General features: G+C 43.1%; 2 protein-coding genes across 3 annotated transcripts in view; both read left to right on the top strand.

Annotated features, from left to right (window-relative positions):
* Positions 1-38: 38 nt before the first annotated feature.
* LOC115136838 (FRAS1-related extracellular matrix protein 2-like) lies at positions 39-6,564 on the top strand. 2 transcript variants are annotated; one of them, XM_029672664.2, is made up of 7 exons: positions 39-139; positions 373-500; positions 2,347-2,481; positions 2,936-3,062; positions 4,336-4,523; positions 4,679-4,825; positions 5,292-6,564. In XM_029672664.2, exons 1-7 carry the CDS (start codon positions 55-57, stop codon positions 5,973-5,975), a joined length of 1,494 nt encoding a protein of 497 aa, XP_029528524.2. In that variant the 5' UTR covers positions 39-54; the 3' UTR covers positions 5,976-6,564. The 2 variants fall into 2 exon arrangements, with proteins under 2 accessions (XP_029528524.2, XP_029528525.2); XM_029672665.2 differs by lacking the exons at positions 39-139; positions 373-500 and adding an exon at positions 792-894.
* Positions 6,565-12,050: 5,486 nt separating this feature from the next.
* Positions 12,051-24,960, top strand: part of LOC115136834 (complement C4-B-like) — a 32,173-nt gene continuing 19,263 nt past the window's right edge. The window contains exons 1-27 of the mRNA XM_029672662.2: positions 12,051-12,306; positions 14,684-14,879; positions 14,973-15,159; positions 15,232-15,302; positions 15,398-15,483; positions 15,563-15,645; positions 15,723-15,810; positions 15,894-15,999; positions 16,127-16,253; positions 16,377-16,492; positions 16,720-16,896; positions 17,026-17,223; positions 17,457-17,651; positions 17,846-17,992; positions 18,813-18,945; positions 19,076-19,144; positions 20,359-20,565; positions 20,812-20,929; positions 21,178-21,248; positions 21,479-21,618; positions 21,810-22,013; positions 22,496-22,547; positions 22,663-22,746; positions 22,991-23,194; positions 23,293-23,525; positions 23,926-24,030; positions 24,205-24,373. Coding sequence (XP_029528522.2) covers positions 12,245-12,306; positions 14,684-14,879; positions 14,973-15,159; positions 15,232-15,302; positions 15,398-15,483; positions 15,563-15,645; positions 15,723-15,810; positions 15,894-15,999; positions 16,127-16,253; positions 16,377-16,492; positions 16,720-16,896; positions 17,026-17,223; positions 17,457-17,651; positions 17,846-17,992; positions 18,813-18,945; positions 19,076-19,144; positions 20,359-20,565; positions 20,812-20,929; positions 21,178-21,248; positions 21,479-21,618; positions 21,810-22,013; positions 22,496-22,547; positions 22,663-22,746; positions 22,991-23,194; positions 23,293-23,525; positions 23,926-24,030; positions 24,205-24,373 — 3,628 coding nt within the window. The 5' untranslated portion in view covers positions 12,051-12,244. The remainder of the gene's footprint in view (positions 12,307-14,683; positions 14,880-14,972; positions 15,160-15,231; positions 15,303-15,397; positions 15,484-15,562; positions 15,646-15,722; positions 15,811-15,893; positions 16,000-16,126; positions 16,254-16,376; positions 16,493-16,719; positions 16,897-17,025; positions 17,224-17,456; positions 17,652-17,845; positions 17,993-18,812; positions 18,946-19,075; positions 19,145-20,358; positions 20,566-20,811; positions 20,930-21,177; positions 21,249-21,478; positions 21,619-21,809; positions 22,014-22,495; positions 22,548-22,662; positions 22,747-22,990; positions 23,195-23,292; positions 23,526-23,925; positions 24,031-24,204; positions 24,374-24,960) is intronic.

Genomic DNA, 24,960 nt, shown 5'->3' with positions numbered 1-24,960 from the left:
TGTGACAGGGAGACTGACCGGCTGTATTCTGTAGGAGCCCTGTACCCCACCAGTATGCGTATCAACGAACAGGGTCGTCTGGTGGTCAACTTCAGAACAGAGGCTCGATTCAGAGGACTGTTTGTCATATCACACTCTGGTATGTTCACATTATCTACTCTTTTCATACAGTACATCCATGGGCTTAAACTAGTAACCCACCGTATGTATCAAGGGTCTCCGAGTAGGAGTGCTGATCTAGGATCAGGTCCATGTCATCTTAAACATTGTGATGTAAAACTGATCCTAAGTCAGCACTCCTACTCTGACACGCTTGAATCTGTACATATTCCCCTTCAGTTCTCTATTAGCCTTACCTGTGTCTGTACCCAGCGTCCTCTCTGTCGTCCATGGTGATGTGTGCGGACCACCCTGGGGTGACCTTTAACCTCAGCCTGGTGAGGAGCGAGCCCACCTACAACCAGCCCATGCAGCAGTGGACCTTTACATCAGACTTCGCTGTGAGGACAACATCTTCTTTTCTTTTATCTTTAATACTGGGTTATCAATATAGAGTATATACACTGCTCAAAAAAATAAAGGGAACACTTAAACAACACAATGTAACTCCAAGTCAATCACACTTCTGTGAAATCAAACTGTCCACTTAGGAAGCAACACTGATTGACAATAAATGTCACATGCTGTTGTGCAAATGGAATAGACAACAGGTGGAAATTATAGGCAATTAGCAAGACACCCCCAATAAAGGAGTGGTTCTGCAGGTGGTGACCACAGACCACTTCTCAGTTCCTATGCTTCCTGGCTGATGTTTTGGTCACTTTTGAATGCTGGCGGTGCTTTCACTCTAGTGGTAGCATGAGACGGAGTCTACAACCCACACAAGTGGCTCAGGTAGTGCAGCTCATCCAGGATGGAACATCAATGCGAGCTGTGGCAAGGTTTGCTGTGTCTGTCAGCGTAGTGTCCAGAGCATGGAGGCGCTACCAGGAGACAGGCCAGTACATCAGGAGACGTGGAGGAGGCCGTAGGAGGGCAACAACCCAGCAGCAGGACCGCTACATCCGCCTTTGTGCAAGGAGGAACAGAAGGAGCACTGCCAGAGCCCTGCAAAATGACCTCCAGCAGGCCACAAATGTGCATGTGTCTGCTCAAATGGTCAGAAACAGACTCCATGAGGGTGGTATGAGGGCCCGACGTCCACAGGTGGGGGTTGTGCTTACAGCCCAACACCGTGCAGGACGTTTGGCATTTGCCAGAGAACACCAAGATTGGCAAATTCGCCACTGGCACCCTGTGCTCTTCACAGATGAAAGCAGGTTCACACTGAGCACATGTGACAGACGTGACAGAGTCTGGAGACACCGTGGAGAACGTTCTGCTGCCTGCAACATCCTCCAGCATGACTGGTTTGGCGGTGGGTCAGTCATGTTGTGGGGTGGCATTTCTTTGGGGGGCCGCACAGCCCTCCATGTGCTCGCCAGAGGTAGCCTGACTGCCATTAGGTACCGAGATGAGATCCTCAGACCCCTTGTGAGACCATATGCTGGTGCAGTTGGCCCTGGGTTCCTCCTAATGCAAGACAATGCTAGACCTCATGTGGCTGGAGTGTGTCAGCAGTTCCTGCAAGAGGAAGGCATTGATGCTATGGACTGGCCCGCCCGTTCCCCAGACCTGATTCCAATTGAGCACATCTGGGACATCATGTCTCGCTCCATCCACCAACACCACGTTGCACCACAGACTGTCCAGGAGTTGGCGGATGCTTTTGTCCAGGTCTGGGAGGAGAACCCTCAGGAGACCACCCGCCACCTCATCAGGAGCATGCCCAGGCGTTGTAGGGAGGTCATACAGGCACGTGGAGGCCACACACACTACTGAGCCTCATTTTGACTTGTTTTAAGGACATTACATCAAAGTTGGATCAGCCTGTAGTGTGGTTTTCCACATTAATTTTGAGTGTGACTCCAAATCCAGACCTCCATGGGTTGATACATTTGATTTCCATTGATACTTTTTGTGTGATTGTGTTGTCAGCACATTAAACTATGTAAAGAAAAAAGTATTTAATAAGAATATTTCATTCATTCAGATCTAGGATGTGTTATTTTTAGTGTTCCCTTTATTTTTTTGAGCAGTGTATTTTAAAATCTGGTTTCTCTGTGTCTTTAGTGTAAAGACTTGGGACTAGCATATGCCATTTACAGAATTTCTTTCTTAAGTCGTAGTGTAGCACTAGTGTAAATAACTAAAAGTAAAAAGATAATATTTGTTCTGAATGACCTGATTAAATAAAGCTTCGACCCAAAGTAAATAACTGTGTCTTATGTCCCCTCTCTCTCCCAGGTGCGTGACTACTCAGGTACCTACACAGTGAAGCTGCTGCCCTGTACCTCTCCCCCCAGTCTGGAGTACTCCCTGCCTCCTGTCTGTAACCCCAGAGAACCTGTCACCTTCGACCTGGACATACGCTTCCAGCAGGTCAGATCACTCTAGGATTAACGTTACTACAATCGTGCTATCTTCTAGAACCTTAAAGGGTTCTTCGGCTGTCCCCATAGAAGAACCATTTTTGGTTGCAGGTAGAACCATTTTGGGTTCCATGTAGAACCATCTATAGAATGTGTTCTACATGGAACTCAAAAGGGTTCTACCTGGAACCAAAAATGGTTCTACCTGAAACCAAAAATGGTTCTCCTATGGGGACAGCCGAAGAACCCCTTTGGAAGAGTGTACATCAATGTCATGCCATTAAAGGTGTCTGTGAGATGACAATCTTTGAGTTCACACAGAGATGTACTTTAGTGGGAAACAGCTTAGGAGGTGTAGACTGATGGTAACACTGTGATTGGTCTGTTCTCTGATGGTAACTGAATGGTATGTGTTGCCCTATACTAAGATGGTAAAACTTTGTGTTGTGTGTGTCCTATCCCAGGTGAGTGACCCGGTTGCGGCTGAGTTCAGTCTGAACACTCAGATGTTGCTACTGTCTAAAAGATCTCTGTGGCTGTCTGATGGATCCATGGGCTTCGGACAGGAGAGCGACACCGCCTTCTCACAAGGTACTGTAACGCTACAAACCAACACCGCCTTCTCACAAGGTACTGTAACGCTACAAACCAACACCGCCTTCTCACAAGGTACTGTAACGCTACAAACCAACACCGCCTACTCACAGGGTACTGTAACGCTACAAACCAACACCGCCTACTCACAGGGTACTGTAACGCTACAAACCAACACCGCCTACTCACAGGGTACTGTAACGCTACAAACCAACACCGCCTTCTCACAAGGTACTGTAACGCTACAAACCAACACCGCCTTCTCACAAGGTACTGTAACGCTACAAACCAACACCGCCTTCTCACAAGGTACTGTAACGCTACAAACCAACACCGCCTACTCACAGGGTACTGTAACGCTACAAACCAACACCGCCTACTCACAGGGTACTGTAACGCTACAAACCAACACCGCTTACTGACAGGGTACTGTAACGCTACAAACCAACACCGCCTTCTCACAAGGTACTGTAACGCTACAAACCAACACCGCCTTCTCACAGGGTACTGTAACGCTACAAACCAACACCGCCTTCTCACAAGGTACTGTAACGCTACAAACCAACACCGCCTACTCACAGGGTACTGTAACGCTACAAACCAACACCGCCTTCTCACAAGGTACTGTAACGCTACAAACCAACACCGCCTTCTCACAGGGTACTGTAACGCTACAAACCAACACCGCCTTCTCACAAGGTACTGTAACGCTACAAACCAACACCGCCTACTCACAGGGTACTGTAACGCTACAAACCAACACCGCCTTCTCACTAGGTACTGTAACGCTACAAACCAACACCGCCTTCTCACAAGGTACTGTAACGCTACAAACCAACACCGCCTTCTCACAAGGTACTGTAACGCTACAAACCAACACCGCCTTCACACAAGGTACTGTAACGCTACAAACCAACACCGCCTACTCACAGGGTACTGTAACGCTACAAACCAACACTGCCTTCTCACAGGGTACTGTAACGCTACAAACCAACACCGCCTTCACACAAGGTACTGTAACGCTACAAACCAACACCGCCTACTCACAGGGTACTGTAACGCTACAAACCAACACTGCCTTCACACAAGGTACTGTAACGCTACAAACAAACACAGCCTTCTCACAAACACCACCTTCTCATGGGTCCTGATTAGAAGTAGTGCACTACATAGGAAATAGGGTGCTATTTGGGATGGAGGTAGCCCCATTGACTATCTGTTTGATTGATTGATTTATTACTGTATTAACTCACAGCTGATCTCCTCCCAGGGGATATGATCTATGGCAGAGTGATGGTGGATCCAGTCCAGAACCTGGGAGATTCCTTTATCTGTAACATAGAGAAGGTGTTCCTGTGCACCGGCGCGGATGGATACGTGCCCAAGTACAACCCCAACAACAATGAGTATGGCTGTCTGGCTGATGCTCCCTCGCTGCTCTACAGATTCAAGATCATCGTAAGTACAGTGCTGTACAGTACAGGGTCCGTGGTGCATTATGTGGGGATTATTAGAGATGCAGACAAGGACATAGTAAAGGGTAAATTCACATGAATACCCTATAGACCTTGACATGGTACAGTGTTTACTAGTGTTTCCCTCTCCTCCTCCAGGATAAGGCCCAGCCAGAGACCCAGGCCAGGTCGTTTGGTAACGTGGGGTTCAGGGCTCTGCTGGCTGTAGACGACCCTCAGGCCCTGGCCCTGGTCAGACAGCCTGGATCTGACGGCTTCAGCATGGACTCTACAGCACTGTTCCAGGTAGTTCCTGGACCCTACGCAACAGAACACAACACACATCCTGCTTATTTACACCACACTATTTATCGATGACAATTCCTGTTATCTTTGAATCTTGACGTATTCTTTCTGCCAGTGGTTCTATAGCAAGCGTGAAAAGAATAGTGGAGAAGAAACATCCCTGTCTAATTCCTATTTCTAACACTCTCTTCCATGGCTTTAACTTGTAAATGAATGATATACACCCATTGATTCTTGACGAATATAACTTATACTTGTAAATGCCTCATGAGCTTAGTTCAACTGTTGATGAATTTTAGAGTCATTACATTTATCCAGGCCCAAAACAGAGGCAGGGTGTCACTTTGTTATTGTTTCAATGAAAGACTCTAGTTTTAATGATCAGCAGTAGGACCAGAAATTGTTCCTTTCATTGTCAAGTAAACTACCCAGCCCTTATGACTAACCCTGTTCCTCTGGTGTCCAGGTGTCAGCAGGGAGAGAGTGGTTCATCCACACCATCTACACCGTCCGCTCCAGAGAGAATGCCAACAGGGGCATCGGGAAGAGAAGTCTGGAGTACCACACACTCATCCAGCACAGCAGTATGTCTGCAGGAGGCCACTCCCTGACCCAACACAGCAGCATGGCTGCAGGAGGCCACTCCCTGACCCAACACAGCAGTATGGCTGCAGGAGGCCACTCCCTGACCCAACACAGCAGCATGGACAGAGAAACCCAGCGTCAAACTATGGCTGCAGGAGGACCGTCCCAGTCCCAGTCCCAGTCTCGCTCCAGGCGGTCAGCAAACGGGGTGCCAGACCTAACAGAGGACATCGGCCTGGACAACAACCGTGGCACCAACATTCTCCATATCTCCCTGGACCTTAGCCGCCAGCGCCGCACCAGCCCTGACCGGGAGGTCCTCACTCAGGGTGTGGTGCCCAGGGAGCTGAACCATCCTGTGGAGAGCGAGGACGGCCTGGTCTTGATCATAGGGATCCTGGTGGGCCTCCTCCTCACCATCCTCATCATCATCGTCATAGTGCTAACCATACGGTCCAGACAGGAAAAGAAGAAGATAGAGGTTCCCACGGCAACGTCATGCTCCACTGAGCCCATGATAACATCAGGGTTCACTAGCGGTGGCTTGGACAGCTCAGAGGTCTGATAGACAGACAGACTTCCTTAGACACGACCACTGAGACAGACAGACTGACTGACAGACAGACATTCACCACATAAAAATAAACGCTGACAGATATATTTTTGATGTGCCTATTTGTTTTGTTTTTTACATTGGGACATAAAGAGAGGGATGGGACAACTGAAACAACACAATCAACAATGAGAGTTTAGTTCTGTACAAAAACCTACTTGAAATCTTGCAGCTCTGCTGTAGGGGAGACCATAGAGGTAAAACAATCTATCTATATGGGGAGACAGCCCCAACTAGGGAAGTACCTGTAACCTGTTCTGTTTAAGGCACTTGCCCACGTTTATTATTGCTTTGTTTTATGATGTCACACTTGATCCCAAAAACATTTATGATTTGTCCAAAGGTGCTAAAACAGCAGATGCCTCTGTTCTGTAAGATGGATGGTGGTCCAGTGAGTTGGTAAAAGACCATGTAGCACGGCTATTCAGCTCCAGGCCTGTAGGATGGATGGTGGTCCAGTGAGTTGGTAAAAGACCATGTAGCACGGCTATTCAGCTCCAGGCCTGTAGGATGGATGGTGGTCCAGTGAGTTGGTAAAAGACCAGGCTATTCAGCTCCAGGCCTGTAGGATGGATGGTGGTCCAGTGAGTTGGTAAAAGACCATGTAGCACGGCTATTCAGCTCCAGGCCTGTAGGATGGATGGTGGTCCAGTGAGTTGGTAAAAGACCAGGTAGCACGGCTATTCAGCTCCAGGCCTGTAGGATGGATGGTGGTCCAGTGAGTTGGTAAAAGACCATGTAGCACGGCTATTCAGCTCCAGGCCTGTAGGGCAGCAGCACTGATGGTTGTCTTTTCTACCTTGTAGTTCATTGATTGACTGATTGATTGATTAATGTTACTGATTGGCTAGAGTGGCCCACAATGTAATCAGTTCCTGATTAGAAGGAAAGAATTAAAGCCAGAAGTGTTTCTAGGCCCAGAGTCGAATACCGGTATTCAGTATTCAGTATGAACGCAAAATTGGCATAGAACTGTCATAGTTGTTAACGTGTGTTTGTTATCCCGTGTCAAGCCACTGTCAATAGTCTGCTAACACTGGGAATATGTCCTACTGTCATGTCCTACAATAATGTCCTACTGTAATGTCCTATTGTAGCTCTCTGTCAGACCTGGGTTCAAACACTATTTGAAATCGTTAAAATATATTTGCTTTAGCCTGCCTGGAGTGCCCAGTGGGACATTTATATTGGTTCCATTACAACAGGCAAGCTCAATTCATCACAGCTTAAGTATTTTACATGATTTAAAATAGTATTTGAACCCAGGTCTGCTCTCTGTACTGAAGTATGGAGACTGATTCATGTTGAAGTTCAACAGGTGCCTAAGAATCCACTGGATGTTATACTGTAACATGCATCCCAAATGGTACCCTATTCCCTATTTTGCACTGTAAGTAGTGCACTATTTAGGGAATAGGGTGTAATTTGGGACAAGTGCTTAGATTGTTTCCATCACATGGTTATTCTATGTGATGTATAGGACCCCTACAGTAGGTGCTAAAGAAACACTTTCTATTTGTTTTGTATGTATTAATGGTTATCTATCATTTGTGCCTGCCTTTGATTTTATAATTGTTTAAACTTGTATAATACTATGTAAAGCAGGTTTGGGTAAAATTGTGGGGGAAAATGTGTCAAATCTACTGTAGGTAATTCAGACTTTTTCTATCCAGAGTTCCAAGTTTATCACACATTGTTTTTCGGATAATTGGTCTCTAATAGTCTCAATTGTTCTTTCAATAGTCTCAAAATCATGGTTGTAATGACTATCTATGGGGCCGTCCCAAATGGCATCCTATTCCCTATATAGTGCACTACTTTTGTTCAGTGTCCAGAAGGAATTAGGGTGCCATATAGGGAATATGGTGCCATTTTGGACACAAACTATATCAGTGTGGTCCTGTATTTGAATACATACAGTACAGCACTGAATTTAATGATCTAATGAGAAACGGTACTGTATATCCTGTAGGGAAGAGTGGGGTAAGTTGACCCATTTTTGACCCACTGCGTCAAGGGAAATATAGTATTCTTTCTAACAAAGATATCTATACTGAACAAAAATATAAACACAACATGCAACAATTTCAACGATTTTAACGAGTTACAGTTCATATAAGGAAATCAATCAATTGAAATTAATTCATTAGGCCCTAATCTATGGATTTTCAACACTGAGCAGGGCAGCGCAGCCATGGGTGGGCCTGGGAGGGCATAATTCCACCAATTTGGGAGCCAGGCCCACCCACTGGGGAGCCAGGCTCAGCCAATCAGAATGAGTTTTTCCCCACAAAATGGCTTTATTACAGACAAAAATACTCCTCATTTTCATTATCTGTCCGGGTGGCTGGTCTCAGACAATCCCGCAGGTGAAGAAGCCAGATGTGGAGGTCCTAGGCTGGCGTGGTAACACATGGTCTGCTGTTGTGAGGTTGGTTTGACATCCTGCCAAATTCTCTAAAACAACATGGGAGACGGCTTATGGTAGAGAAATTAACATTCAATTCTCTGGCAATATCTCTGGTGGACATTCCTGCAGTCAGCATGCCAATTGCACGCTCCATCAAAACTGCCACAGAGACATCTGTGGCATTGTGTTGTGTGAAAAACTGCACATTTAAGGGTGGCCTTTTATGGTCCCCAGCACAAGGTGCACCTGTGTAATAATCATGCTGTTTAATCAGCTTCTTGATATGCCACACCTGTCAGGTGGATGGATTATCTTGGCAAAGGAGAAATGCTCACTAACAGAGATGTAAACAAATTTGTGTACAAAATTTGAGAGAAATAAGCTTTTTGTGCGTATGGAACATTTCTATGATCTTTTATTTCAGCTCACGGGACCAACAATTTACATGTTGCGTTTATATTTTTGTTCAGTATACATATATTTCAGGATGTTGTGTATCCCTGGAAATAATCAGAATTCATGTAAACATTACAGTTTTGAAAAACATAGCTTGTCCACAAAACTTGGTATCTTGGCACAATTTACCCCTACACATTTCTGCACTGAAATAAATATTACCACTACCTTTTTAAAACCATGCATATCTTTATTTCCCAAATCGCAGAGATAATGCCTTGCATTAGGCCTGGGAAGAAAACATTTCAATTTGCTCAACTTGCCATTGGCTCAACCATTTGCTCAACTTACCCCATGGAAAACATTTAGACTTTATTAGCCCACACAGCTACGTACAAGGATGCACTTTCACGCTAGGTTTAGGACCTCATATTGAAGCTTATAGACACCCCAACTGATGTATAGAAAAATCTTTAAATGATCGACTTTGGTTTAGTTGCAACTACCATGAAACCTCTTAACTCTTAACACAATAAATTAATTTGACTTGGTGAAACTCTTTTTGGGATCTAACTTACTTACCACTTTTTCCATGTGGTTTCTTCCTTCACAGACTTCATGAAATGATGATCTCTTCCCAAATATTTGGTCAAATTATTAATTTTGTGTGTGGTTTCCTAGAGACAAGAGTGGCTCAACTTACCCCACTCTCCCCTAGTGAGTTGATTTTAAAGACAGCTGGTCTGCAATGTACAGTTTATAGCAGCTCTGGATGGATCCACTAGGCACAAACAGCATAGATAGTCTGTTCTATGTACTGTACTTCTATGTTCTGTGTCTGTATCTGTTCAGCATGGTCAGGGATTTCTTTAGTCAGTGATTCTTAGTGGTAAGAACTCATAGCTATGTCTATGTCTGCATCCCAAAAGGCACCATGCCATTCTGGGCACACTCTATTTCTCTACAGGGCTACAAGGTGACTGATCTGTACTAAATGTCCTCCAAAGGTTTTACATCATATTTTGTATCGTATGATAAAAACATTCTTAATGATCCATGAAGATGAGTGTGTCCCAATTCCCTTTATTGTTTACTACTTTTATAGTGCACTACTCTTGACCAGCGGGGCCCTCGTCAAATGTATTGTGCGATATTGAGAATTGGGCACAATTTGGGACTGCCGAATATGTTTTATCACAATGCAGTTAAAGGGAAACCAACTATGAGCTACTACGATCTAAGTCACGGATTTTAGAGATATTATCGTTACAACATTACAGAAATATCTATTTATTTGATCACATATTCCATAGGGATTGCCAATAATGAAGATCTAATATTTGTTTCCCTCTACAGATAATGTTCTATTTAGCCACAAACCCCATAAAATATGTTACAGACATGGTTGCCACGTTTACACTGAAATGATGCATAAAGGGAAGGTATAGACCATCCACTTGTCAATGGATGCCCCAGTCATAATACAAAGATAACATACAATGACCTCCATACTGTATCGATAGATGCTGAATACATATACCCACTGCTTTATAAACTTCAGATGTGTATATTGTTTGCTGTTTTATTTTTTTAAACATAAATGCTATGCAACTTACAATATCATACTGCTAAAGTAGTATTGAATACCAATATTTCTTTATATTTTAATATGCTTATGTTTTGCTGATTTTATATCTTGATTTTAAATCATGTTACTACCATCACCATTATGATTTCAGGATTTTGTTGAATGCATTTAATGCCTGTGTGAGTGTATACACACACATACACACACACACACACACACACATATCTATGTACACCGAAACATGTACTGTACCAGTAAAAAGTTTGGAGACAACTACTCATTCCTGGGTTTTTCTTTATTTTACTATTTTCTACTTTGTAGAATAATAGTGAAGACATCAGGACTATGAAATAACACATATGGAATCATGTAGTAACCAAAAAAGTGTTAAACAAATCTGGAAAATTTCAACAACTTTGAAAGTTTCTCCAAGTTCAGTCGCAAAAACCATCAAGCGCTATGATGAAACTGGCTCTCATGAGGGCCGCCACGGGAAGACCCAGAGTTACCTCTGCTGCAGAGGATAAGTTCATTAGAGTTACCCATCAGAGATTGCAGCCCAAATAAATGCCTCACAGAGTTCAAGTAACAGACACATCTTAACATCAACTGTTCAGGGGAGACTGCATAAATCAGGCTTAGTGGGACTATCATTTGTTTTTCAACAGGACAATGACCCAACACACCTACAGGCTAAGGTCTATTTGACCAAGAAGGAGAGTGATGAAGTGCTGCATCAGAGCACCTGGCCTCCACAATCACCCGACCTCAACCCATTTGAGATGGTTTGGGATGAGTTAGACCGCAAAGTGAAGGAAAAGCAGTGCTCAGAATATGTGGGAACTCCTTCAAAACTGTTGGAAAAGCATTCCAGGTGAAGCTGGTTGAGAGAATGCCAAGAGTGTGCAAAGCTGTCATCACGGCAAAGGGTGGCTACTTTGAAGAATCTCAAATATAAAATATATTTTGATTTGTTTAACACTTTTTTGGTTACTACATGATTCCATATGTGTTATTTCATAGTGTTGATGTCTTCACTATTATTCTACAATGTAGAAAATGAGTAGGTTTGTCCAAACTTTTGACTGGTACTGTATATATACACACATATGTATTGCAAATAAATATACCGTTTGGATGTTTTGGGAATTGTCAATGTTAAAGGCATATGTGCTGTAAGTATTTGTAACATAGACCTAAAGCACAAAGTGGTCTGCAAATAAAGTGTTTTGAAGAAAATTAGACTGCTGTCTTGTTTAAAAACAGATGTTGTGTATGTATTTGGGCTTTTTGGGAAAGGCTACTTCCCAAATGGAACCTTATTCCCTACATAGTGCACTACTTCTGACCAGAGCCCCTGTATATCACACTACTTCAGGCCAGGGCCCATAGGGCTCTGATCAAACATAGTTTACTATGTAGGGAATAGGAATCAATTTGGGACACAAGCAAAATCTTGTTTCTGGGAAAACACGTGATTTATTTCATAACGTTCCTTCTCCAATGCCAAGACTAGAGTCAGAGAAGCTGAGAGGAGGAGAGTTAGGTGGGCTAGAGGAGGTGTTGATGCTTGTGCATCCCAAATGGCACCCTATTCCCTATGGGCCCTGGTTAAAAGTAGTGCACTATGTAAGGAATAGGGTGCGATTTGAGATCCTGCACCCTGTTCTCTGTGAGCTGCAGCTGCACTCACAAACTGGAACATTACAGACATAGCTGCTTTGCAGATAACTTCTACAGTATTTTGTTAAATATTTTGGGGTTGAGACAAGAAAAGAAGACTTTTGTTCCAGTGGCATGATACAGATCAGACGGTAAAGCAGAACGATGAGGAACACACTGCTTCTGATCATGGCTGCACTGACTGCAGTTAGTGAGCAGAACCCAATGTGAGTTATGTTCTATCCATGCTAATTCTTTGTAGATATATTTTACTTGCATCATTGGTCATGTTCTGTCATGTTCTCAAATATTACTACAGCGTGTGTGTGTGTGTGTGTGTGTGGTGTGTGGTGTGTGTGTGTGTGTCAGTGGCGGTTGATGACTTTTAGGATGAGGGAGGACAATATTTTGGGGGATGAGCATGGCCTTATTTCTATTACAGCATATTGGATGACTGTCATTCACATTCCATTCCCCCAAATCAATGTAACATCGATAGATTTAGGTTACTGCATGATACTCAAAATGTTCCCTATACCCAGCATGAGGTTTCTGTAACCTAGTCTATGAATGTAATTTTACAACGTAGTCGCACAGGTCGAGAGAAATTTGAGCAATCAAGGTGACAGACACGGATACATTCAATATCGCCTTGCACAATTTTGCCTGCATCTAGCTGATCTAGGGTGTAATCATTAGTCCAACAGTTGCAAACAACAGTTTCTATTTGACAAATACAGGTATGTTTATCCCTGTTTCGTTATGTTTGCTTTCGTTTAAGAAATGTTTTTCAACAAAATCGGCGGAAGGATCAAACACAAACACAGTTCACTTTCATAGCAGCCACATAAATCCGCATGATCCCTTTGATCGTTGGATAATTCCTTCTCGCATCTACACGCGCTCCTCCTCTCACCATTTCCATTCGCTTGTGGACAACACAACACGTCAGCTGTCTATGACCAGGCGATAAAACCTTTCCAAGCCAGACCTTCATATCATAGCCTCTAACCGCTATGCACAGTCTACATCGGTGTCACCATTTTAGCTAACGTCAAGTCAACATAGTTACTAGAACTAGAGCATTAGTAAACTCGCTACAATCATGCAGTACAGTGTACAGTGTAAACCAAAAGCTTAACTTGACTTAACAAAACGGTTCCACTATTGCCTTTCTCTCTCTTTAAGTCAACTAGTCACCATATTGTTTTCTCTGCAGTGCTAGCTAGCTGTAGCTTATGTTTTCAGTGCTAGATTAATTCTCGGATCCTTTGATTGGGTGGACAACATGTCAGTTCATGCTGTAAGAGCTCAGATAGGTTGGAGGACGTCCTCTGGAAGTATTCATAATTACTGTGTAAGTATATGGAAAGGGGTGAGAACCAAGAGCCTCCTAGGTTTTGTATTGAAGTCTGTTTCACCTGTCTTTGTGATTGTCTCCACCCGCCTCCAGGTATCGCCCATTTTCCTCATTATCCCCTGTGTATTTATACCTGTGTTCTCGGTTTGTCTGTTGCCAGTTTGTTTTGTTCGTAAAACCTGCCAGCCTTTGTTTCCCTGCTCCTGCCAGTTTCCCTGCTCCTGCCTGTTTCCCTGCTCCTGCCAGTTTCCCTGCTCCTGCCAGTTTCCCTGCTCCTGCCTGTTTCCCTGCTCCTGCCGTTCTGGACCCATTACACCCTTCCTGGATTACTGACCCCTGCCTGCCTTGACCTGTCGTTTGCCTGCCCCCGTGGTTGTAATAAACTCTTGTTATTTCTACACTGTCTGCATCTGGGTCTTACCTAAATGTGATACAGTGTATCCAGAGGAGGACAGAAGCTAGCTGCAGTGGTGTCCGCTTTGCTTAATACAAAGAATTTGAATTGATTTATACTTTTACTTTTACTTTTGATACTTAAGTATATTTTAGCAATTACATTTAGTTTTGATACATAACTATATTTAGAACCAAATACTTTTAGACTTTTACTCAAGTAGTTTTTTGCTGGGTGACTTTCACCTGAGTAACTTTCTATTAAGGTATCTATACTTTTACTCAAGTATGACAATTGGGTTCTTTTTCCACCTCTGGCTGGCTGTCCTCTGGCTGGCTGTCCTCTGGCTGGCTGTCCTCTGGCTGGCTGTCCTCTGGCTGGCTGTCCTCTGGCTGGCTGTCTTCTGGCTAGCTGTCCTCTGGCTAGGTGTCCTCTGGCTACACCATGGTGCTACCCTACAGAGTGCTGTTGAGGCTTTGCTGACGTTCATTGCAAACAGTGTATTTTAAACAATTATTTGGTGACGTGAATATATTTAGTAAAGTATTCTATAAAAATGTTTCACTATTTTTATGAAATTATCCTCCCACCTGCTTATTCCTGCATGTGTTTGTTTGTGTTCATGTGTGTGTTTGTGTGTGTTCGTGTGTGTGTTTGTTTGTGTGTGTGTGTTTGTGTGTGTTCGTGTGTGTGTGTTTGTCTGTGTTCATGTGTGTGTTTGTCTGTGTTCTTGCGTGTGTTTGTTTGTGTTCATGTGTGTGTTTGTGTGTGTTCGTGTGTGTGTTTGTTTGTGTGTGTGTGTTTGTGTGTGTTCGTGTGTGTCTTTGTTTGTGTTTGTGTGTGTTTGCAGATGTCTCATCACTGCTCCCAACATAGTCCACCTGGGAGTAGAGGAGACAGTGACAGTACAGCTCCAGGGAGCTATCAAGCCTACACAGATTACACTATACTTCCTGTACCAAACTGACAATAATAAAGTTCTGTCTGGAAAAAAGCATGTAACTCTCAATGAAGCCAATGGCTATCAGGAGGTGGTGAAAATGAGTGTAAGTATGCAGAAGGCTAACCTCCTTTCATACCCTATGGAACTACTGGAATGTGCATTTATATGATTCTGCCTCTATTATCATGTTTTACAGGTCATTCCTAGCCTGTACGAAGAGGCAATCAAAAACATAGGAAAAACAAAGACAATTGTGCCATATATCCAACTGGCCGCAGAGAGCAATGACTTCTTAAATAAAAAAAAAACAATCCTTTTGTCAACAAAAAAGGGTTATGTCTTCATCCAGACAGACAAACCAATCTACAATCCAGGAGAGAATGGTAAAGTCTCAAATAAAAAATGTTGACTATTATATATGATTTTAGTTATAATCCCAATTTGTCCTTTTCCAGTCAATTTCAGGGTCTTCACGTTAGACAACTATCTGCTGCCTGTCGAAGAAAGCATCAATGTCAAGATATTTGTATGTTTGCAAGACATCTATCTGTATGTTAAAGTTGTATTATTGTGTTATATTTAATCTCTGTTCTCAAAATAACATTCACTGTCTCTCTGCAGAACTCCAAAGGCCTGCTGGTATACAACCAGGCTCTACACTCCAGTAAATTCCTTCAGAGGAACATAATGATCCCTGACGTTGAGACGTAAGTAGTATGTTGACATAAAATCTATGGAACACAGGACATGAGTAGCACTGACCACTACTCTGTCAATATGTTTCAGGGCTGGCCATTGGAAGATTGTTGCCACTTTTATCAACCATCCCATGTCCAACTCTTCAGTGGAGTTTGAGGTCAGGGAATATGGTGAGTATCAAAAATAGGTTGCGTGACTCTATGATACAGCCCAAGAACAAAGTGAAGCTCACCTTTATTTCTTTCAGTTCTTCCTACTTTTGAGGTGAAGATAACAGCTTTGAAGCCATATTATTTAGTGACAGAAGAATCCTTTCAATTCAGCATCTCTGTAAGGTGAGATTGTTGAAGCAGATTGTATTTATGGACTGTTTTGTGAATTGTTCATAGCATGTCAAGTAAATGTGTGTTGATTGCAGGTACACCTATGGCAAAGGTGTCAATGGCATAGCTTATGTTAGATTTGGACTAATAGACATAGAAGGCAACAGAATACATCTACCTGGCCTAGAAAACAAGACTTCTGTGAGTTCACTTTATCATCTTAAAAATTTACATTCAAAAATGTCAAATTAAAGTCAAATTTTCTGATTGTAGAGTTATTGTTTTGTATCCAGGCCAGTTCCATTGACTTTTTTCTGGTGTATTGTAGATCCAAGACGGTGTCGCCAGCATTACCCTGCCAACTGAAGACCTTCGTGGGAAAGCAGAAAAGCAAAACATCCAACACATGGAGGGATACAATCTGTACATAGCTGTTACAGTTTTAGAAACAGCAAGTAAGTCCTTCATTCAGTCAGATAAAACATGACCATGCCAGCGGATTCAGGTATTTTCTCTTGGATATTGTGCCGTATGACAGTAACTGTCACTCTGTCTGTCTTTGTCTCTCGCTCTCTCAGGCGGAGATTTAGAAGAAGCTGAGAGCACTTCAGTAAAGATAGTGACGTCTCCATACATCATTGACATGTCTAAGACTAAGAAATACTTCACACCTGGAGGAAAGTTCTCTATCCTGGTACTGTGTGGTCGTTTCTGCACTCTAAGACAAACTTTAACGCCACAGAGTAAAATATAATTGTATTCATTCAGGACATCATATTGAGATGAACAAATCCTTTTTCCAAATGAGACGTACCATACAATAGTTATCAGTGTTATCAATTGTATTGGCCTTACCATTTAGAATATGACTGTATCTATAGACATAGTCTACTGGGCATATGCTGCATGTTTCCTTCTCAGGCCACCACCACCCACCCAGATGGATCCCCAGCCCCTGACCTCCGTATGAGGGCTTCAGTTTCAGTGACCTCTGTAGGAGGCACACAGGAGTCTAAGTTGGAGGGATCCAGTAACTCTAAGGGTGAGGCTGTTCTCACCTTCGAAGTGCCCAAACTGGCCACGTCTATGGACATCAAGGTACAGGACAGACACAGAGAACTTTCAATCAACACTGTAGTTATGTCAAGTGTTCTATGTGGCTCTAATTTCCATGGGAGGTAATATTGACGTACTGTAACTTTGCACTGTATGTTCTTGTCTCTCCAGATGTTTGCTGAGGGAGAGGATAAAGAGGTAGTAGTGAGTGATGCCAAAATGACAGTGTCAGCAGTCCAGTCTGAGGGGAACAGCTACCTGAGTGTAGAGATAGAACATGTCACCCTGGAGCCTGGAGGAACCATGACGGTCACTCTCAGAGACATCACCCCTCCAGGCACCCCACGACCAGCCTACATCTACTATATGGTAACATATTGGAGTATCAGTCCATTCTAATAATGGATGGAGATGACCATTTACCACTTCTGCAACGTACTTTATCTGTGCATAGCTTCACGTTTCCATACACTACAGTAGACTGGGGTTGTCATAGCTGTAACCAACATCAATATAAGCACGTTGGGGTTGAGAAATTAACATTTTCAAAATCTGTAGTGAAGAGTAATAATGTGTTATTTCCTCTGTTTCCATTCTTTCAGGTCCTGAGTAAGGGCAGAGTGGTCCAGATGAACAGGGTCCAGAGGACTGAGCTGACCACCTTCAGTCTGCCCTACAGTCTTGACCTGGTCCCTTCCTTCAGACTGGTGGCCTACTACTTCACACAGGCACCAGAGAAGACTACCATAGTGGCTGACTCTGTATGGGCCGATGTCAAAGATATCTGCAAAGGACAGGTTCTATAGTCACCGCTTGTTTCTCTACTTCTACTCTTACTACACTTAGCCAGTTATGGTTGTATCCTGTTGTCAGTGCTGTGCATCAAGAAGGCATATTTTATGATTTTAACTTGACTAATAAAGATCAATCAAAGGGATCTAGTTTTGCATGGAGGCAGATTGTGACAGTGTCTTTGTTGCTCTGTTTTCAGATCGAGATCCTTCCATTTAAAGAGCATAAACCAGCTGACTTGGTGAATGTGGTGGTCCGTACAGACCAGGGAGACAAGGTAGCTCTGGCTGCTGTAGATACAGCTGTTTACATCCTCAACAAGAACAACAAACTCACTCCTCAGAAGGTACAGAACCTCTTGTCTGTCACACACTTACCAGGTTGAATGAATAGCTACATACAGTATGTGTGCCTGCTGGTGATATTTCAATTTCAATGTGACTTCCTGGTTAAATAAAGATGAAATGATAAAGTAACATAACATTATTAGTCTGGATTTTGGCTCAGTCTCAGGTGTATGTTGACAGCTTCACAAGGCTATGACCTGGTATCAGCTAATAGAGCATTTCCTAAGCTAATTCCTGGAGGCCCAAAGGGGTGTACATTCTGTTTTTTTGCCCCAGCACTACACAGCTGATTCAAATAACCAAAGGGGTGTACGTTCTGTTTTTTGCCCCAGCACTACACAGCTGATTCAAATAACCAAAGGGGTGTACGTTCTGTTTTTTGCCCCAGCACTACACAGCTGATTCAAATAACCAAAGGGGTGTACGTTCTGTTTTTTTGCCCCAGCACTACACAGCTGATTCAAATAACCAAAGCGTGATGATTAGTTGATCATTTGAATCAGCTGTGTAGTCCTAAGGCAAAAAACAAAATGTGCACCCCTTGGTGTCCTCTGGATCGAGTTTGGAAAACGCTGAGCTAATGTACTGTATCACAGAGAGCAGGTTTGTCTGTGAAAATACAGTATACCTGAGAATGTATCTCCCCGTGTATGTACTGTGTTTATCTACTGTATGTACAGGACAGTATGTATTGTTATATGTATCGACTGAATGTACAGGACAGGATGTGTTTGTCTACCAGAGAGAATGGGATATGCAAAAGACAAATATCTGTTGTTCATGTAGTAAATGGACCAATAAAGTCATCTTCTTCTTTAGATGTTTGCCTACATGAACTCCTATGACCTGGCGTGTTCTATGGGAGGGGGCAGGAACTCCCAGTCTGTGTTACAGGACGCTGGGCTCGCCTTTATAACCAACTGTGTGGATACAGAGAATCACGTGAGAAATGGTACGGTTTACATTCAGACATTGAACTCATTATAACGTTGAATGAATAGCACATCACTGCTGCTGCTGTTGTTGATGGAATTTATTCCACACAATATTGTAAAATGATTTTTCTTTTGTCCTCTGATCAGATTATTCCTGTAACAACATGGCAAGAGAGAAGAGAGCCTTGAACCATCACCAAGCTTTCTCTGATATCAGTAGGTGTAGCAGTAACCTCAGCAAACCAAAATTGGTTCTGTGAAAGTTCCCAGAATTTTCTTTAGGTCGCAGCAAATGTTCTCATAACACAAAAGTGTCCAGTCTTGCTGATGATTATAGAATGTTTGTATAAAACATTTGCCTGATGATACAAGATCATTCCTATAACACATTTCATATGTTCTTTAAAGGTTCCCAGAATGTTTCTTTAGGTTGGAACATTATGGGGGCATCACAAAAGATATCTTTCCAAAACACAAAAACTATCCAGTTGTGTGGACGATCCTACAATGTTTCTTTTAGGGGCAAAAAAACATTCCCAGACCACATTTTGTCTGTTCTTTGAAGGTTCCCAGAATGTTTCATTAAGTTGTGGGAACATTGTGGGGATATGGCAACTGTGCAGTTGTGCTGACATTCAGATAATGTTTGTATCAGGGTGCACAAAACATTGTTTTGATGTTGCAAGAATGTTGACAGAACAGCCTTTCTGAGTTCTTTAAAGGTTCCCAGAACATTTGTGGTAACCTGGTGGGTACATTACAAGGGATATGCTCAGTTATGATGATATTCATACAATGTCTAAGTTAGGTTGCACAGGACATTCCCTTAATGTTGTAAGAATGTTGACAGAACATATGAATTAAGTCTTGGATGTTGTCTGAGATGTTGCAAAAATATTCTTATGATATTCACAAAGGTTGCACAGAACATTCCCACAATGTTGCACAATGTTCCACAATTTCCAAATAGGTCCGTTTTTATGACGTTCATAGCATATTTGTTTTAGGTTCAACATAATATTCCATTGATGTTCACCCAATATACATGATCCTAGATCATCAGTCATAGTCTTGGATACCATGTAAAACATTTTAGTGAACGTTAGGAGAACATTCCAAGGATATTTAACTTTTTGTATTTTTTAAAATCCTAATGTTAGATCAAACCCTATCTAGAACTAAATGGGAATCTTAGCTAATGTTCTGGGAATGTTCCCGGTTTGGTGGGACTTCTATTCTCCCTCCATCCTCTGAGCATGCTAGTTTTACTCTTATCAACTATTATTAGTTATACAAGATGGACAGCACTCCAAAGGATACCTTTCAATAATCCTTCCTAGACAAATGTTCAGATATGTTTCAGCAAAAACATTCTTTAGCAAATGACATGTATATAATGGATTAGTTAGACACAGAGTTCTTGTCTGTAGTCAACAGGTACCCAGGTAATATGGAGAAGAGGTGTTGTCAGGATGGGGCCAGGTTTAACAGCCTGGGTCTGTCCTGTGAGAGTCGTCATGCTAAAACCACCCACAAGTCTATTTCCTGTCGCACTGCCTTCCTCAAGTGCTGCAGAGATGCCACCAAGCTGAGGAACAACATCAAGAAGACCAGGAAGACATATAGCCTGGCGAGAAGTACACTATCTTATTATATTATTACATTAGTAGTTGGACAATAACATCTAAGAAGAATCTCACAATCTACAGATTATTGTGGCGCATTCAGTAATAGATAAATGGATAAATCAATACTTTTGTATTTTTGCAGACTAGTTGTACTACAGTATATGCACATATTTTGCATTGATTAATCTGAACATTTTTGAATGTTTTCTGAGTATATGCATATCTCCCTGTCCTCTTCCCTGTCCTCCTGTCTAGTGGGTGGTGATATGGATGAGGAGGAGGCCATAGATGAGGTGTCTGTCCACCTGCGCTCTTACTTCCCTCAGACCTGGATGTGGGACATCGTTGATGTGGAGCCCTCTGGTCTCGTAAGGTAACCTGGTAATCTGCAACATCGTGGACTTCAGGGCCACGTCCCAAACAACACTCTATTCCCTATATGGTGCAGTACTTTTGACTGGTAGACTAGGGAATAAGGTGCCATTTGGGACACAAGCCAGGACTGTCATGACTGGGGCCCAGAGTTTTCCCTGACCATGTGAACAGACTGGATCAAACCTGGAAGCCAATATACTGTAGTGTAACTAGTAGTTAAATCATGTTGTACGTTATTATTTTCAGACACAGTATTGCTGTCCCTGACTCCATCACTACCTGGGAGGTTCAAGCAGTGGGAATCTCTAAAACAAAAGGCAGGTCAACTCTTCCTTCTAACCTAAGACCATTACACTATCCTGGTCCCAAATCTGTTTGTGCTCTTGCCAACTCAGTTTGACATTGATTATCAAGCCAACCATGACAACGAGTGACAAGAAGTTGTCATGATAACACAAAGAGACTGGCGCTCAGGTTATCATTACGCCATTAGACTTTCAGAGGACAGTCATCAAGTGGTTAATGTTAGTGATGGCTTTCCCTTCAGGGTTTTGTATAGCTGAGCCCAAGCCTCTGGTGGTGTTCCAGGACTTCTTTGTCTCGCTCAGACTGCCCTATTCTGTGAAGAGAAACGAACAGCTGCAGGTGAAAGCTGTTGTGTACAACTACAGAACCGACAGTATGGAGGTAACTTGTTTTCTTAAAACAGTATATGTCAAAACAATAAAAACAATATTCAAATCCAAAATGCCCCCAACAGCCATTTATTCAAATAAACAGCAGTTGCAGACATTATCATCTGTAGATTCCTTTGATAGACATTTTGACTATACTTACATCTACTGCCATGTCTACTGTATGTGTTTCTCTCTGTGAAGGTGACAGTAGAGCTGGCGTGGGTGGAGGGTCTGTGCAGTGCAGGGGGGGACAGAGGGGACAAGGAGGTGGTGACAGTACCTGGTAAGTCTGCTGTCCCTGTCTACTTCACCGTGGTTCCTCTGGTCATAGGAAACATCCCTATCCAGGTAGAGGCCTACACTAAGACCGCTCGCGACCAGATCAAGAAGGACCTCAAAGTCACGGTATGAACACACCACTGGCAAATATTTAAACTTGTATCACTTTTCTCCTTCTAATACAGTAGTTCTACTCTATGTCTCTATAATACATATGTACATTAGGCTACATGTGGTTCTCACTTCTTTATTGTGCTGAACACAACTGGCAACATGTGGATTTTAATCTCTTTTTACCATTTTACAAAATTTCTTTGATCACCCTGTTGCAGGAACACTTTCCTGCAATGCATGACATTTAAAACTTGTAGTGTTTTTGAGGTTTAAAAGGGCTCTGGAGTTTGTAATTTCCACTCTGACATTTCAGACTTGATTTTCCCTTATGAAAAAAAATGTGCAACCCTTACAAAAATGTCATAATTCAAATTTCCTGCTACTGCAGGATTATTTTCCTGCTGTAGCGAACTGGCTCAAATTCAGATCCTACATCTGTATATGTCTGTATAACCATTCTGAATGAGAGACTCACCTTTTGTTCTGTTATACAGGGGGAAGGGGAACTGGTCTCAATACAACATGAATACAACATTGATGGGAATGGTAATGTTGCTTATCAGAACATCTGACATCGGTAGTTAAAGGGACATTGATGCAAACAAGCCAAATCAGACATTTAGTTAAAACAGGTTCTCGACTTCTTATCTATGTTGCACAGCTGCCAAGTCAATCGAACTTAAAATCCCACCTCCTCCTAGTGCTGTACCTGGACTGGAATCTGACGCCTACATCAGTGTCAAAGGTAAGTAGGGTCCACAGACTCGCTCTACCCACACGTTTAGACAGACTTTCTGTTCATGTGGGGTCTGTAGTACTGAATGTTTACATTTAAAAATATATATATTGTTCCAGGAGATATTATTTCAGACTAGGAGTCTTCCCTGACCAAGTTTGCCCTGACCAATCTCCAGGTCTAGTTAACTAATATAAGGGGGAAACCTCCTGGTCCCATGTATAAGCTCTGTGCCCATGTACCCCCCATGTAGGTGGCGTGATGGGAGAGTCCGTGGAGAACTGTCTGAACCTGGATGGAGTGGACCGGCTCATCTCCCTACCCATGGGGTGTGCGGAGCAGACAATGGTCACCATGTCTCCAGCCATCCACGCCATGAGATACCTGGACACCACGGGACAGTGGATCGACCTGAAGGCTGAACGCAGAGATGAAGCTCAGGCCATGATACAGGCTGGTGAGGGGCCACCGGGACATCTTAAGTTTTGAGACATCTACCCTTGTGGGAATCAAACAGTTGAAATGAATTGATTATTCATCATTTCTCTTTCCAAGGATACGGCAGAATCCTGACCTTCAAGAAGACAGACGGATCCTATGGAGCTTTCCTGACAACACCAAGCAGTGTTTGGTTGACAGCCTTTATAGCCAAGGAGTTGTCCCAATGCAGGGACGTGATTACAGTGGAGGACTCCTACATCCAACAGTCCATCTCCTACCTGGTGTCTAAACAGCTGGCCAGTGGAGCCTTCACTGACCCTAACCCACTCTATGACCGCACCATGCAGGTAAGAATACTTTATTCATCTGTGTGAAAATGTGTTTTCTGCTGTACCCAACCACTTCAATATAGACACATACACAAAAACACATTAGGTTGGAGTAGCTGGAGCAGTGGGCAGCCATAGTGTGCCGCATGGTGAGCAGTTTATGGGTTAAGTGCCTTGCTCAAGGGCACAGCGGCTGGAGATGTCGTCTTTCTAGGATTTGTCACCTAACAACCCTCTAGTCGTCTCGTCCAATTTTTTCAGCCCGTCAGGGATTCCAACTGGCAAGTTTCCGGTAGCAATCCCACCCCTCTAACCTCTATGTATGACCCAAATGTTCTCCATGACTGGACCATGCAGGTACACTACCATAACATACAATACATTACTGTGTCTTTACCTGTCTCTCTATTCCCATCAGGGTGGAGTGGGAGGGTTTGAGGGAGAGGTGTCCCTGACAGCGTTCGTTCTGATAGCCATGCACCACGCTGTGCCGCTGTACCCCGAAGGACAAGACTCAGAAGTGGTAATACATCATTCAAGTCATGGACTTAACCTTAACATCACTGACTTAACCTGACTAAAAGTTGTGGAGTTATCCTAAATGGGCAAATTGGTTTTGCAACAGAATATACCAGAATGAAGCTCATGCATATTACTAATTATAATGCTAAATCTATCCACCATTCCCCTGTGTTAGAGGTATGCTATGGAGCAGGCTAAGGTCTACCTGGGGTCGAAGCTGGACTCCCTTGAGAGGCCCTTCGCTGTATCCATCACCTCCTATGCCCTCTCTCTAACGTCCCCTGGTGGAGATGCTGCTTCCACGGCTCAGACCAAACTCAGGGCTTTGGCACACTGTGACAACGGTCAGTACCTTGTAACTTTACTAGTCATCTGGATAAGAGGGACTATGGGTTATCTAATTGTCATATTACTTCAGTAGCCCTCTAGATCAGAGGGCTATATTCGTCTACCACGAGTGTGTTTACATAAATACTGTTTTAATTAATTCCTTTGGACATAAACCTGATTTGATAAATAGCTCCTGTAAAGTATTACAGGTAGTGGCTGGAGAAAGTCTGCATAGGGTATTCTGCGTAGACATTGACTTCCTTGGCTATACGAATATTGAGTGAAGTAGGCAGATATACACAATGACAATATTTAAACAGCAGAGGGCGACATATTACTGATTGTCTCCCCTGCAAAAGTATGCCGCTGTTAAAGTGGGGGCTGAAGTTCCTGATTTGGCCTCGTTTTCCGTCTTGGTCGTTAGGAAATACAGCCGCTGTGTCTTGGGGTGGTGGTTTAATGTGGGTGTCTTGTTTGTGTTGAGCCATTGACATTCTAATCCCATAGGGATATCGAATGTCAAACCAAATTGACCATGGGCATTACGATCGTGTCGCGAGAAGCTACTTGGGTTAGGCCAGCTGTGGGCATGTTTGACCCA

The sequence above is a fragment of the Oncorhynchus nerka genome, linkage group LG11, assembly GCF_034236695.1.
Source record: "Oncorhynchus nerka isolate Pitt River linkage group LG11, Oner_Uvic_2.0, whole genome shotgun sequence".
Lineage (NCBI taxonomy): Eukaryota > Metazoa > Chordata > Actinopteri > Salmoniformes > Salmonidae > Oncorhynchus > Oncorhynchus nerka.
Note: the sequence above shows the minus strand (reverse complement) of the source record. Positions and strands in the feature narration are given on the sequence as shown.